The 15,832-nt window shown below is 40.6% G+C and overlaps 1 protein-coding gene across 17 annotated transcripts in view, besides 1 other annotated feature; it reads left to right on the forward strand.

The window, feature by feature from the left end:
- The window catches only part of Rnf32 (ring finger protein 32), a 34,891-nt gene that overhangs the window by 11,466 nt on the left and 7,593 nt on the right, over positions 1 to 15,832 (forward strand). For 12 of the 17 annotated variants that reach the window (XM_006535775.4, XM_030254724.1, XM_006535781.4 and 9 more), the window contains 3 exons: positions 1,459 to 1,491; positions 1,964 to 2,088; positions 2,486 to 2,594. In XM_006535775.4, coding sequence (XP_006535838.1) covers positions 1,459 to 1,491; positions 1,964 to 2,088; positions 2,486 to 2,594 — 267 coding nt within the window. The remainder of the gene's footprint in view (positions 1 to 1,458; positions 1,492 to 1,963; positions 2,089 to 2,485; positions 2,595 to 15,832) is intronic. The other 5 variants (XM_017321036.1, XM_030254726.1, XM_030254727.1 and 2 more) reach the window with 2 other exon arrangements.
- Positions 7,788 to 8,594: an enhancer, noted in NCBI's record as "MACS1". NCBI's record gives its function as "enhancer in the respiratory and digestive tubes" and the evidence as "EXISTENCE:transgenic organism evidence [ECO:0001131][PMID:19369396]".

Raw genomic sequence — 15,832 nt, forward strand, 5'->3', positions numbered from 1 at the left:
GTTCTCTCAGGAAACCCAGATTTGATTCACAGCACACACATAGTGGCTTACAATTCTAGTTCCAACAGATCTTCTGACCTCCATGGGTATCAGACATACAAGAGGTACACAGACATACATACAGGCAGAATACCCAATCACATGAATGAATGAATGAATGATTTCAAGATACTTTCAAGTAGTCACTTATCTCTGCAGTAAAAGACACCATCTAAAGTGAGAACAGAACTCATGTGATTCACAACAGGCCAACTCAGAAATTATGGCAGAGTGTAAATATCCTCACTTGTGTAACAATCACCATAAACTGTTTGCTTATAATGAATAATATGGATATTACAAAATATAATATTCTAGTATTAGAGTTATATAAAAATTATATTATTCAGAGCAAATTGATATCTGTTGATAAAATACTTTGAAAAATTATATTAAAAAGTGAAGAACTTGAGTCCACAGATGATTTTAATACATCAGTTTATTAAATTTAAGCTTATAGTTGGCAGGGTCCAGGAAAGGTTTCACAGGGCTGCTCTTCCAGAGTACACTAGGGTTTAGTTCCTAGCACCCACATGGTGTTTACAACCACCTGAACTCCAGTTCCAGGGAATCTGATGCCCTCTTCTGGCCTTTATGGGCAGCATACGGATGTGGTACAGAGACATACATGCAAACAAAACATCCATATACATAAAATAAATATTTTTTAAAGGAAAGGTTTTAGGTTTACACGCTCTATTCTAAAAATCCTTCCCTTAGTCCCACTTAAGAGACCAGAGTGAGCAAAGCCATAGGGGCTGGGCACTGAAAACAGGGGAGACACGCCTCTGCCCACTCACCTTCTCCACTGACATACCTTCCAGTGGCCAGTGCTCTAAAACCCTTCCTCATTGGATCTAAGCTAGTTTTGATTTTTGTTTTTTGTTTTTGTTTTTCCAGACCAAAACATCACTGTTAGGTGTGAAGTTTGAGTCAGAAGGGTGAAGTTTTCTTATGAACACACTTGCTTTTAATTTCAAAAGGAAAATGTAGTTTGTGTCCATAATGTCTTGCTATTTAAATGTAAGATTCTCATAATTATGTTATAGTAAGCTACAATTTTAAGTTTAGGAGTATAATTTAGCTAAGCAAGGCCCTATAAAAGATGTTTGCCTATCATATCTCTGCTTATTCTCTTACCAAGACCACAGCACATAGACAGGTTTCTCCCTGCCCCACCCTATCTACCTAGCAATGTCTACCTTGGCAATCCTTTCACTAGCTTAATATCAAGCATGATGTGGTTTTGTGGTATTGGGGTCATTGGCTTTCTTTAGATGATATGTTTATGCTATATTAAACTTAACACCGTGTAAGTGTAGAAGTGGTCAGCTGTCTGAATGCTACCTTGAAGCATTCAGACAGCTCTTCTAGGGGATGCAGTCCTAACTAGGACTCTTGTTCTCTTCTGGTGGACAGGTGCTGCTTTCCTGCTCACATGTATTCCATAGGGTGAGTAATCCCACGCCAGGCCTGGCCTCCTTCCCCCGCTTATTTAAAGAGCCATTTGTTGAACCATGAGCCCCGTTTGTAATTAGAAACATGGCTTTAGGTTAGACTGCACCTCATCCTGTTGTGAAAATCATAGATTTTGTGTGACATAACCACAAATGTTTGTGTAGCAGATTGTTACCTGCACATCAAAGCTGCCGACAGCACACTTCCTGCTGGCTGTTTGCACGGCAGTCTTATACCTAGCATTTTTCCTTTACACCACATGACAGTCTCTGCATGCATGAGCTGTAGAAAATCATTTTTGGAACAGGTTTCATGAGGAAGGTGTTAACATCTGATGAAACTACTTCATGATCTAAATTAGACAGAGTAGAAATTATGAGAAATAGACACCGTAATTACATTAGAAGTAAAAATGTTGTTTATAAACAATTACTTATAAAGTTTTAAGTAAAATCCTTTTCTTTAGGCATGCCTTCAGGCTTTTGAAAAGTTCACAAATAAAAAAACCTGTCCCCTCTGTAGAAAGAACCAATATCAAACAAGAGTGATACATGATGGGGCTCGCCTGTTCAGAGTAAAGTGTGCCACCAGGTAAGAGGGGCCTCAGTGCCCTGCAGAGGGGAGACAGATGCTTGCAGCTCAGGATGTGATTACTAACTCAGAGGAGCACCACAGCATCGCAGGCTGGGAGGAATACTGAAGTACTTGTTAAAGAAGGCCATTAGGGGCTAGAGGGATGGTTTGGTGGGTAAGAGGACCAACTGTTCTTTTAAAAGACCCTGATTCAGTTCCTAGTACCTCTATAATGTGGCTGTCAACCATCTGTAACTCTGTTTCCTGGAAATTGGATGCTTTGATCTCCATGTGTACCAGACACACGAATGATATAGACATACGCAAGCAAAACATTCATATACATGATAAACTATTTTAAAATGTTTTAAAGTAAGGCTATTAGGTGGTCATCATTTCTCTATCTCTATTTTAGGATCCAAGCCTATTGGCGAGGGTACATCGTTAGAAAGTGGTACAGAAACCTGAGGAAAATAATCCCGCCTTCGGATGCCAAATTAAGGAGAAAGTTCTTTGAGGAAAAGGTGGGTGTGTAATATCACTACCTCTCCACACACACAGAGTCTGTGTGAGTGACCATCTGAGACTGGTGAAGCTACAGGCAGCAGCTGCAGCTCACTTCACTCTCAAGCTCGCTTTGTTCAACTCGATGGCCTCCAACAGCATTGCCTGAAATGATGACATTCAGATCAGCATTGTGTGCTGTTTGTTGAAGTCAGGTACCATCTGGTAAAGTAGACAAAATTGAGTTTTTACAACTCTTAAGAGGCCCCAGTTAATGTCTGCATCATCAGGGAGAATGGAGACCTCACTGCCATCTTCCTTATTATCGAACTGTTTTCGTAGTTATTATCTTCTTTAGGCACAAGACTGAATGACCATAGCCATACACTTTCTGGTCCCATAAGAGCCTCATTTATCTCAGAGGAAGAAAGGGAGTACCTATGACCTTGTGTGTAGCTTTACCCTTACATGGGTAAGCCAGCCCATTTCAACTATGCTATAACAGCATTGATTATAAAGCAATATGATTTTTTTCTAGTACCTTTTCTAGGCACTAAAGGCACATGTGTATACACACACACACACAAAACAAACAAAAGCCCTCAATTATTTGTTATAAGCACAGTTATTAGAATATATAATTAGAATATTTGACATGTTGTTGTCACTGTGCCTCAGATTTAACTCAGGAAAACACTGAGTTTCCTTAAAGAATGGGATTAAATGTGATATGGATGTTAAGCAAATGGCATCTCACATGAACATTTCAATTTCCCTAAATTGAAACAAATGTAACAACCATTTCTAATCCTGACCACCAGTACCAGAACTCAGATAGAGCTTGTTAAAATAAAGGCTGTTTATTGGGGCTGGGGGTGTAGATCAGTTGTTAGGCTGCCTGCTCATACAGTCAGCCCTGAGTTCAATCTCCAATACCACATAAACCAGGTATGACAGCATATGCCTATAAGCCTAGCACTTAAGTAGGCAAAAGAATTTTTTGTTCTTTTTTGGGGGGTGGGGGTGGGGGGTTGGTTTTTCAAGACAAAGTGTCTCTCTGTATAACCCTGGCTGTCCTGGAACTCACTTTGTAGACCAGGCTGGCCTCAAACTCAGAAATCCACCTGCCTCTGCCTCCCAAGTGCTGGGATTAAAGGTGTGCTCCGCACCTACATCCTTGGCAAGTTAGAGGCCAGCCTGGGATACAAGAGACCCTGTCTTTAAAGCAAAACAAAACAAAATGAAACAAAACCCCATGACAATGTAGCCCTATATTGCTCAGCAACAGAGCACTCTAGCCGGTCTCTGCCCAGCAGTAGTGCAAGGAGACAAAATATAGTGGGGGTGTGTTGCAAATGCTATTGTATAATGATAAAATGCACAAGAATCACATAGAATTATCAAAGTAGACTATTGGGTGTAAATATGTGCTAATTATTTGCTGTATAAGCACAATGATCAGAGGTAAATGCCAGAAACTGTCCCTTCGTAACAGTTACACTCTAAGCCACAGAAGGACTTTTGTAAAGTCAGAGTCTTGAGTAAAATGATTAATGTTTATGGCAGATTTATAAACATCCATTTCTCCAGATGTGGTTAATGTGACTTTTAACTGAAAAACTTCATAAGCTTGCCTATGCATCTCAAATTGTACAAGTCAATCTAACACTTATCTAGCAGGATAAGTGGAAGATCCATTATATGTTTGAAAAGATAAACATTTGAATACAAAACATATTTGGTAGCTAAAGTCCCCATTAAATAATGGACAGCTGGTGATGTGGAGAAAGCCACATATTATCAGCATATAAAATTGAATTTTAGGCCATTCACTAAATGCATGAAAACAGTACTTCATACCATAGCCCACCAACACTGCTCGGGTTTGGAATAGCTAAACACTGAATGAAAGTAGGGTCGACGGCTACTGCCTGGGCAGCACCCTTGTTAGGTGGAGGCGTGACTTGTGGACACGACAGAAGCCACTGCATCAGGTTCCAGGGTCGAAACTTGATTGTTCTGGGCACAGCAAAGCAGCCATCTTTACTGCTAATAAAACTATAAGTTTGGTGAAAGAATATTAGCTCACAGACATATATAAATGTTTAGGAGTTCCAACCATTTTCTTATATTTTTAAAATGTTTTCATCACAGAAGTGAAATTAATAATTCACAGTGAGAATAGGACAACAGAGGAACAAGTGTTACAGAAAGATAGTACATGTGCAAGACTTAGTCAGCCCGAGGCACAGCACACTGCCTTAGTAAGTTCAATATAGATTTATGATAATAGAAACAATTTTATATTTTACAAGAAAAATGGTTTCAGTAAAAACAACAACAAAAAGTTTGCAGTCCCATAAGAGGAACAACAATATGAACTAACCAGTACCCCCAGAGCTCCCAGGGGCTAAACCACCAACCAAAGAGTACACATGGTCAGACTCATGGCTCCAGCTGTGTATGTAGCAGAGGATGGCCTTGTTGGTCATCAATGGGAGGAGAGAGGCCCTTGGTCCTGTGAAGGCTCAATGCCCCAGTGTAGGGGAATGCCAAGGTCAGGAAGTGGGAGTAGGTGGATTGGTGAGCAGGGAGAGGGGAGGGGGAGTTTTTCGGAGGGGAAACCAGGAAGGAGGATAATATTTGAAATGTAAATTTAAAAATCTAATTTTAAAAAATGTTTAATGTTTTCAATTTATAAAGGCTAAAAAAAGTGTGCATATGACTTTGTGGTGTGTTTGTTCAGGTATGTGCATGTGTATAAATGGTGTGTGTGTCTGTCTGTGCGGCTATGTGTTTAGCCAGAAGTATACCCTGTTATACTGGTCTCTACCTTCTTTCCTTGAGACAGGGTCTCTCCCTGAGTGTGTGGGTTGTTAGACTAATTGGTCAGCAAGGCTCAGGAATCAACCTGTCTCTTGGAGTTGCAAGCATAGGCATCCATGTCTAGCTTTTTACTCTGGTGTTGGGGATTGAAACCAGGCCCTCATGTTGGAGCAGCAAGTGCTCTTCATGCACTGAGCCATCCTCTTGCCCCAAAACACCCTAACATGAGGTGGTAAATAAAGATGCTTTAGGAATTGGACATTAGTATATCTAAAATAAAAATGTAACTGCTGGCCCTGGCTCCTTAATATGTGAGAAACAATTTTTTTTTTTAATCAAAGGTAGTTAGCCCAACAAAGGCCCTTATTCCCAGAACTCCCATCTCTCTCAAGCCAATTAGCCAATCATAGCAGATTATAAAGTGTAGCTCCCACCTGTAGGATGAGAAATAGTTACTTTCTGCCTGTCTATTTCTGTGTTAATGAAAAACAGAAGCCATCTTGGTCAGATGTGTTTACCTAGTTAAGGTTTCAGGGCACTCCTTTTAACAAAAGAAACTGTCTTTGTAAACTTATTTTCACTTTCTTTGATTTAGCCCAAGCTAAATCAAAGATTGGTTTATTTTTTTTTTTAAGTTGGCCCTGCAGCTTGAACCTATGATGGTCTTCAAAAACAAAACTGTTTGCTAAAATTCAAGTCCAGTTTGAGGTAAATCAGTGTGCCTAGAGATTTCCTAGAAGTAACTACATTGAGAACAAATTCCAGAGCCACAGTGAACAATGTCTCTAGCAAGCTTCTTTGAGTGAGAGACTAGCTTTGTGATACAGTTAGCAGCATTCCAGAAATACCAAGTTGTTCTAGGAAGATAGGAGGCCCTATGTTTTTTCCCATGTCTGCTGGCCCATCTTAACTGCACAAAACTTAAGATTAGTAATTTAAGTATTGAGATCTGATTGAAGGTTTGAGTCAGAAACTGGAGAGTTTAGTAAATAGGACGTGTGAATAACAATGTGGAGGTAGCAAATTGACCATCTGCAGATGGTAACAATTCTTTTAATCTGGAAATTACCATATATTTAAGATATATCTCCTTTTCACCATGAACAAAGAGTAAAATTCACTTTTGCATTAGAAAGAAAGAAAGAAAGAAAGAAAGAAAGAAAGAAAGGAAAGAGAAAGAAAAAGGAAAGAGAGAAGGAAAGAGAGAAGGAAAAAGAAAGAAAGAAAGAAAGAAAGAAAGAGAGAGAGAGAGAGGGAGGGAGGGAGGGAGGGAGGGAGGGAGGGAGGGAGGGAAAGAAAGAAAGAAAGAAAGAAAGAAAGAAAGAAAGAAAGAAAGAAAGAAAGAGAAAGAGAGAGGGAGGGAGGGAGGGAAAGAAAGAAAGAAAGAAAGAAAGAAAGAAAGAAAGAAAGAAAGAAAGAAAGAAAGAGAAAGAGAGAGAGGGAGGGAGGGAGGGAAAGAAAGAAAGAAAGAAAGAAAGAAAGAAAGAAAGAAAGAGAGAGAGAGAGAGAGAGAAGGAAGGAAGGAAGGAAGGAAGGAAGGAAGGAAAGAAAGAAAGAAAGAAAGAAAGAAAGAAAGAAAGAAAGAAAGAAAGAAAGGCAGAGACAGAAAGAAAGTCTGTTACTACAAGAAATCCATCTGGCTCACTGCTGTCAAAGATGGGTAGACAGTGCTCCAGTGAGTCAGCAAAGTGGAAGTGGCATCTGGTCCCTTTCTGAGCAGCCACTGTGATCTGTGCCTCAGTGGAAACCAGAACTAAAGACATTTTAAAAACAAAATACCATTTATGTTAGTATCATATAATAGCAACTAAAAACAAAAGCTTTGCAGCACCAGTGTGACTGCTGAGCTGCAGCTTTGCCTTACAAAACTGACCTCATCAGATGCTCTACCACCTTAGCGGACATGTAGCTAAAGCCTCTAATCTGCTGGAGAACAGGCACTCTAGATCCAACTAAAGTCCCATCAGAAAAAAAGAAGTCTAATGAATAGAAAAGAAAGGGGTAATAATGCACTTGGGAGCTTTGTCCTTGAATGCTCCATATGCTGAGATGAATATGCTTTCAGTACTCTGGATCAGGTTAGCTCAGATCATTCTGAGTTTATAATCTATCTTGCTAAAACACAAATTGTGGTTCTACATTTTCCCCTTCTTTTCCTTGGAAAGTTAATGAAGCTCTTTTCTTTGGGTTTTATCCATCTAAATTCTACAAACACAATGTTCTCATACACTAAGACGTTCTCTTTCCAAGGTGGTCTGGATTTAAAATATCGTAGGCATGCTGCTAGCAAAACAGAAGCGGAGCAAAGTGGTGTAGTGTGACAACACAGGTTCTTTTAAGCACACTGAACTTTTGTGGTAAGAACTGCAAAGGTCAGGTGTTAGGTTTTGTACTGGTGAGTGTCAGGATTAAAATTCAGCAAGGGAGTGTTGGACCTGTGTGGCTGATACAGTAGTCTTGATACACTTACTTGCTTGGGAACTCAGATCAAAGGACCTAGAAAGGTCGGAAAGCTGATGTGCTAATTCCCCAGCAGTGTGTACAGAAAGCCTAGTGTGTCCCAAAGTGCAGTGGCCACTCCTTAGATGCCTTTGATCCTTATCTGGAAACTTTGCTAGCATCTGTCCTATAATTGAGGCATAGTCTTTTATTGCTGCAATTAAAACTTTCCAAATGCACTATGTTATCTCTGCTCCAGCTAAAGTCCAGACCATTGTTTGAGGGGTGAGGCTAACAATCCGTCAGATGCCGGACTTGAAGGCCCAGCTCTCACACACCCCCAACCCGTGACTTCTCTAGCTTTTTCATTTCCATCTCACCAAACAGCATAATGGTCCTGAAGTTTGTTCATCCCTTTGACTTCCTTTATCACATAGAGATGGCAAACATTCTGTTGCTAACTTGAAGTGGCTCCAAGCTGCAAGCCTGGAAGGATATTAAACCAGTAAAAGCTTATCAGCTGATGCATTGAGATGCTATAAATTCCAGGCTTTTCATTTTGCTTTTGAGGGTGGCCCTAAGTCAACACATTAGTAAGCAATTTGCTGACATTAGATGGATCACTTAGGACTCTCCTGAGCAGACAGAGTTCACCTAAATGCTTTTGTTGGTATTTTTTTTAACTTTTAGCCAGTGTACTGTTTTCAAATGACCACTAATTGCTTTACATATCAAGTACCTGGACTCCTGGTTATTAAATTTATCAAATATCCAAAATAGGAGATTTAAAAGGAAAAAAAAAGTTAAGGTATTCATATTTCTAAATTGAAATTTTGTTTTATCTGAAATTCATAATATTAAGCATTAATGTTTAAAAACTAGAACTAAGTTGACATGTTTTTCTTGTTATCCTTGCCCTTTGAAGTATGAAGGTTATTAATGAACATAAGTGAGGAAATAAGAATTTCTGAAAATAAGAATTTGACATTTCAGAAATATTTAGTAGTTGCTTTGGATTGATTACAGTGAGCACTCAGTCAATGTGTGTTGACTTGACTTTTTCAAGTATCAGCTCTAGCCGTGCAGAGATTCCTGTTGCTGAGCTGAGCAATCAGACTCTAGAGAGCAAGAGCAGTCCTTTCTGCCCCTTCAGAAACACATCCTGAGAAACTTCAGGGTGGTGACAATTTTACATTAGTGTTGTGCTTTTCAGCTCAACATTGGTGTTTTGTTGAATTTTGCCACCAGAAATCACTTCAAAATTTAGAGAAGCACCGTTCTTTCCCCTTTTCTCTCCTCCAAGTAGGAATTTGTATTGTGCTGCTTCCAAAAATGTACATTTAGGGCATCTCATTTCTTTTTCTAATTTTTTTATTGGATATTTTATTTGTCTACATTTCAGATGTTATCCCTTTCTCAGTTTCCCCTCAGGAAGTCCCCAAACCCCTCCCCCTACTACTCTGAGGGTCCTCACCCACCCACCTACCCTTTCCCGCCTCCCCGTGGCATCTCATTTCTAATCTTTTGCAAACCTGAAGTCAACTTTTTTTAGTATGAAGAACTTTACAGAGATGGATCAAGTACTTCCCTAGATCTGTGTTACTCATCTGAGGAAATAAGAAATGTACACAAAATAGATAACACTGGCCCTCAAGGGGCCCAGAAGTCCAATGGGAGAGCAGAGGAGAGGTCACTTTCAGCTCCTAGCACAGCAACACATAAAGTGCAGGAAGAGAAAAAAAGCAGCAGCTATTCACAAAACTAAGCAAACACGTAGGCCAGACCACAGGGTTCCTTCAAGACATCTTTTCCTGAAGTCAGTAGTGACAGATGACACAGACTAGGAAAAGCCAGGGCAGTCCCAGCTCTGGCCACCTAAGTTCTAAAACACAGTACAGTTTGCCCTCTCCTCATCCCCCAGGAGCCTGCAGGTCCCAGGTCAGTGCTGTTCCTGCTACTTTAGGAGCTCCTCATTAAAAGAACAGTGTTTGTGGTCTTTGATCCTCATGGTGGGACACTGACTGTTAAATACTAGCTTAGTCCCTAGGCTGTTTTCATAACCAGCCGCACACAAATGGTGTAAGCCCTTTTCTACTTCATCTGGCAAGACTTGTAAGTGATAAAGGGAAATGTAGTTTAGGTTGAATAAAATGCCTTTAACCATCATCTCATATGAAAGAAGTTATTTTTTGTTTAAAAACAATTTCTTTCAAACTACTAAAGTGTACATTTTAAAATAATAAGGTTTATAAAATTAAAAAGTTAAAAAGAAGTGTGAGCTGGAAGTATAAAAGGTGACACTACTCTGTCTGACAGTAAGTTCCTCCCTGAATTCCAGGCCAGCCAGAGCTACAAATTGACATTCTGACTCAATAAAACAACAACAAAAAATATATTAAATTTCAAGAAACAGTAAATGCCATGAGAGCAGACAAGGAGAAAGAGAGGGAACAGAAAATGGCTTATTCAGAATATGGGAATATGGGAAGATGAATGTGAACAGAAACAAAGCCAATGGACCCCTCCCATCCCTAGAATGATGTCTTGAGAGGCCTGGCATGCAAGCTGCCTTGGGCCATCTACAGGATGGCAGGGTCCAGTGTTTCGCTGGTTGGTAGGCAGCCTTATAGTGGATTAGGCTTGGAGCTGGCCTAAGAGGCCACTGGAGAGTAACAGCCATAATACATAAGCAGTGCCAACCAGGGAAGTGCTCAGGGACAGACCACAGGATTTGCTCACGAATCAATGTAGGATCTTGAGAAAAGAGGCCTACAGTTGTGGCCGTATGATTTGGGCTCACATATCCAAACTTAGCTCTGTTTTGGATTGGGGGAGGACCCCTTAGGCTTGCTGCTTGGGGTGCCTGTGAGATCTCAAAGTGAAGTGCTTCCTGTCCTGAACTAAGGAGCAAATAGTACTACAATAAGCTGCAAGGTACAGAAGGAAAGGACAGAGAAAAAGAGTAAGGTTCAGCAGACAGCTAGTAGAGAGGTGAGAGAACACCATGTCTGGAATGCCCTCTTATATCTCATGCTCCCAGAAGGGAATGACCAGGTGTGGGTGTGGGAGGCCCCTTGGTCCCCAGCGTGGACATGTCAAGAGAGCCTCCCAGAGGAGAGAGTAGTGTGCTTATCATTAAGAGGTCTTGGAGCTATGAGATGGGAACAGCTGTAGCTAATGACAATTATGTGAGGGATATGAATACTGTATTCCAGATGACAGGACCCAGCCATGAAATGAAAGGGATATAAATACTATATTCCAGATGACAGGACTCAGCCATGAAATGGAAACACAGAAAAAAAATTTTAAATACAAATTTTTCCCTTTTCTCTGGCCTTTTAAGTTGTTGTGAATTAATGTTTAGGGTAACTTTATAAGTTATTAGCATGAGCTTATCACTCACCTTTAACTGTATGCTGTCTGTTTAAGTAGTGATTTGATGCCTAAATCCACATGTGGATGTACAGAGTTAATAGTTTCTTGCTCTACACACATGCCCATCACTTCTCAGCAGAACAGCTGCAGCGCTAAAGGAGCTGCCTGCTTAGCTATACTGCAATTCCAGTATTCTATCTTTTACCAAGTCTTGCTCTGCACTGCCACATATGTTGAGTCTTGTGTGACACTGCTCCTGAGAACATGTGAACCCCAGAAAGGAAACCAACGACAAAGTCACAGTACCAACTTGGTGAACAATGAGTTTATCGAACTTATAGAAAAGAGGATGGATGACTCAAAGGCATATACAGCATGAAGGTAGTTCAGTGAATCACAGGTCTCAGCAATCTTTAACATTTATATAATCTTTGTGGAAGGGGCCTTGGCAAGTGCTCAATTTTAGGGACTTCCTGAGTCTTGATTAGCCTCTCTCCGGGATAGAATTTCTACATAGCACTGGGATCAATGGTGACCACCTTCTCCTAGGGAAAGGGCCCCAGCTACCCTGGCCACCTTCACCTTCTCAGTGGGAGTGTCTCACAGAAATCACAAATGGAGATGGTGTTGGCAGGCTCCATCATCTTATTAGAACTGAGAAGGAAAAGTGAATGAATACAAAGGACAAAAGAAACAGCTTGACACAGCAAAGGAAAAGGATTTTCCAGATCTGAAAGCTAAACTTGAGTCATCTCATCAAAGGCCCTCAATATGACATAAGGAGAGTCAGTGTTCCACTTAGTAAGTGCTGTGGATGACCTCGGGCTGAGAATTTCAAGGTACTGAAAGGAAGACCACCTGCACCACACAGATAGATGTCTCAGAGGTTCAGCAGAAGCCAGAAGACTGGGCATTAGGGTGGGGTTGGGGGGATAGCCTAGAATTCTGTGTGAAACAAATGAGAAGCATGTGTAAGAACAGAGGCTAAGTGCAAAAATGAGTGGATAAGGAGGTAATGAATTTGACAGAGTGGAGAGAGGTGTAAGGGGTTATTTAGTGGGAGGATGGGAAGGGAGAAATGTTGTACTTCTCTAATCTCAGAAAGAGATAAAAGGAGAAAACTCTCAAAGCATGAAGAAATAGAACAAAATGCAAATAACACCTCTGCATAAGTCTAGTTAGTTAGGGTCTTCAATATGGAACATCAAAATCCTAGTGTGGCTTGCAGTACTTGGTCTGCTCTGGCCTGTGACTTCAGCCCTAGGTTTCTCCATCTTTCAATGTCACAGGTTCTTCTGCATCAACTCTCACCATTCTTAACTTCCTTAGAATACCATGCCACCATATCTTTGTTGGTTCTTGTGTTTAGAATTCACTTTCTTTGGCTTCATCCTCTCCCTGATCTCTTCTAAAATTGACCTTTAAATTTGTAGCAGTATCCTTCAGTGTATTACTTGTGTCATCACCTCCTCAGGATGAAATCCTCTGAAAGTTTCAAATGCCCATAACATCTACTGTTACTGCACAGTGTTCGTGTCTCACAAATTGCAATTGTATATTATTGGTGATCTGTGTAATTTCCCAGAAGGAAAAGGCTGTAGATTTCCTGAGCCATGTATCTTTTTTGTATAATAAACAAGCTCAAGAACTCACTCACACAGTGGATTCTCATATATCTTTAAACATGTATCTTTAAATAATTGTGTACTCAGCTATATCTAAGATGAAAATTGTGAATGTTGTTTATTTTGCAAACCAATACTTTCAGATATACTATGCAACTGTATAATTACTAAGCCATACCCTGAGTTTTTCCTGGCTGTTTGAAATAAAAATATGAAGAAAAAAAAAAGAGGCCAAGAGAGACATGAGTTCAGGTGGACAATGTTATTGACTCTAAAGGTCTTCTTGAGAGGAGCACTGAAGCTTGTATTCCCTAAAGAAAGAAAGTAGCCCAAATGGGGAGTCTGCGGTGTAAGTGGTTAAGCAGGTGTGAGAAGGTTGTCTCATAGGCATTGAATCTGCCAAAACAAGAATAACGCTGTGCCCCTAACAAGTTAAGACAGAGAACTCTAGTGTTTGCAAACCTGGCCCAGAAGAGGCTAGTTGAGTGCAAGCATGCAAAGATCCTCATGTTGGCTCAGAGGATGGAGATGCTGCCTGACTTTGGGCTGTGATAACTTAAGCATGCATCTATAGGGTGAGAGCTAAAAGAATAGAATTAAATTGGGTAGGGTAGAAAGTAGGGGATGGTAGTCAGGGATGATGGGAGGAGGAGGCAATGAATCACTTATAAATGGCACCCATGCAGGACCTGAAGCCTAAATTCGAGGAGGGTGAGTGAGTGCTGTGCTTTCATGGGCCTCTTCTTTATGAAGCAAAGTGTGTAAAGGACAAACAAGTGAAGTACTTTATCCATTACAATGGTTGGAATAAAAATTGGGATGAATGGGTGCCAGAAAGCAGAGTACTCAAATACATGGATGCCAATTTGCAGAAACATCAAGAACTGCAACAGAAAAATGTTGAAGTGAAAACAAAAAAGAACAAGGAGAAAACACTTGGAAATGGAGTTGGTGGCAGTGCCAGTGAGACACCTCAGCCTCCTAGGAAGGAGAGAGCCTGGGTAGATCCTATCATTTCTATGAAAATGAAGAAACATTCATGAGCAGAGCTGAAGTTAAAGTGAAGATTCCTGAAGAGCTGAAACCGTGGCCTGCGGATGACTGGGGCTTGATAACCAGACAAAAGCAGCATTTTATCTTCCTGCCAAGAAGAGTGTGGGTTCACAGATGATAAGGAGTATGCTGTTCATGAGGCTGTGGCAGGAATGAAGGAGTACTTCAGTGTAGTGTTAGGCACTCAGCTACTCTACTATTTTGAGAGCCCACAGTATGCTGAAATTCTCACCAATCACCCAGATGCACCCATGTCCCAGGAGTATGGAGCGCCACATTTACTGAGATTATTTGTGTGAATTGGAGTGATGTTGGCCTAAACACCTGTAGATGAGAAAAGCCTTGCTTTATTACTGAACTATCTACATGATTCCCTCAAGTACCTGGTGAAGAATTCTGCAACTGTGTTCCGTGCCAGTGATTATGAAGTGGCTCCTCCTGAGTACCATCAGAAAGCTGTGTGAGGGGTGTGCTCTCTCTCTTCTCTCTCTCTCTCCCCTCTCTCTCTCTCTCTCTCTCTCTCTCTCTCTCTCTCTCTCTCTCTCTCGTTTGGATCTCTGTAAAGAGTCTGGTTCTTAGTCGTTCTCTTGTACAAATGATGGACTTTGAAGACCATTGGTGTATAATAGAGTTAGTGTTTGTTTCCTGTTTGATTTTAAAAAGAAAATAAAAGGAGTAACCGCTTTTTTTTTTTCATTTCAAAGTTTCTACCAGTGTATCAGTGATGGATAACAGAGAGACATGCTATAGAGTGTTTGCCTAGTTGACAAAGCTACTTTTGAATGCTGGTGGTTCTGTTCCTTTGGCACTATGCACTTTTATAATTTGTGTTAATGCTCTATGACAAATGTTCTGATTCCTAGTGCCAAAGGTTCACTTCAGTGAATATAACTGAACACTCATCCATCTGTGCCCGCCCCCTTTTTAAACAGTGCTTGAGTAGCCCATCCTTTGCAAGTCATCCATGTCCTTCCTTGGGCATCCTATTTTTGCATGTTATCTGGGCATCTTATCTTCGTTAAAGAATAGTGGCTTATTTTCCTGGGGTTTTGTATTTGTGTCTAATGCACGTTCTAACTTGATAGATGCAATGCATCGTATAGCTACAGTTTTATGGGAAAGTCAATCTTGGAGGAGTTGTTTTTCAGATCTTCAATAAATTTTTCTTTAAATTTCAGAAAAAAAAAAAGAAAAAGAAAAGTTTTCACCTTTAAGGTGACAGAAAGTAAAGCTTAAAAATAGGAACTTTTATAAGGCATTTATTATTAGATATTTTCTTCATTTATATTTCATATGCTATCCTGAAAGTCCCCTATACCCCCCCCAACCCACCCACTCCTGCTTCCTGACCCTGGCATTCCCCTGTACTGGGTCATATGATCTTCGCAAGACCAAGAGCCTCTCCTCCCACTGATGGCCAACTAGGCCATCCTCTACTACATATGCAACTAGAGACAGGAGCTCTGGGGGTACTGGTTAGTTTGTATTGTTGTTCCTCCTATAGGGTTGCAGACCCCTTTAGCTCCTTGGGTACTTTCTCTAGCTCCTTCATTAGGGGTCCTGTGTTCCATCCAATAGCTGACTGTGAGCATCCACTTCTGTATTTGCCAGGTATTGGCATAGCCTCACAAGAGAGAGCTATGTCAGGGTCCTGTCAGCAAGATCTTGCTGGCATATGCAATAGTGTCTGTGTTTGGTGGTTGTATATGGGATGGGTGGGGCAGTCTCTGGGTGGTCTTTCCTTCCATCTCAGCACTGAACTTTGTCTCTGTAACTCCTTCCATAGGTATTTTGTTCCCCATTCTAAGAAGGAACAAAGTATCCACACTTTGGTCTTCCTTCTTCTTGAGTTTCATGTGTGTTGCAAATTGTATCTTGGATATTCTAAGTTTCTGGGCTAATAGCCACTTATCAGTGAGTGCATATTATGTGTGTTC

The sequence above is a fragment of the Mus musculus genome, chromosome 5, assembly GCF_000001635.26.
Source record: "Mus musculus strain C57BL/6J chromosome 5, GRCm38.p6 C57BL/6J".
Taxonomy (NCBI): Eukaryota; Metazoa; Chordata; class Mammalia; order Rodentia; family Muridae; genus Mus; species Mus musculus.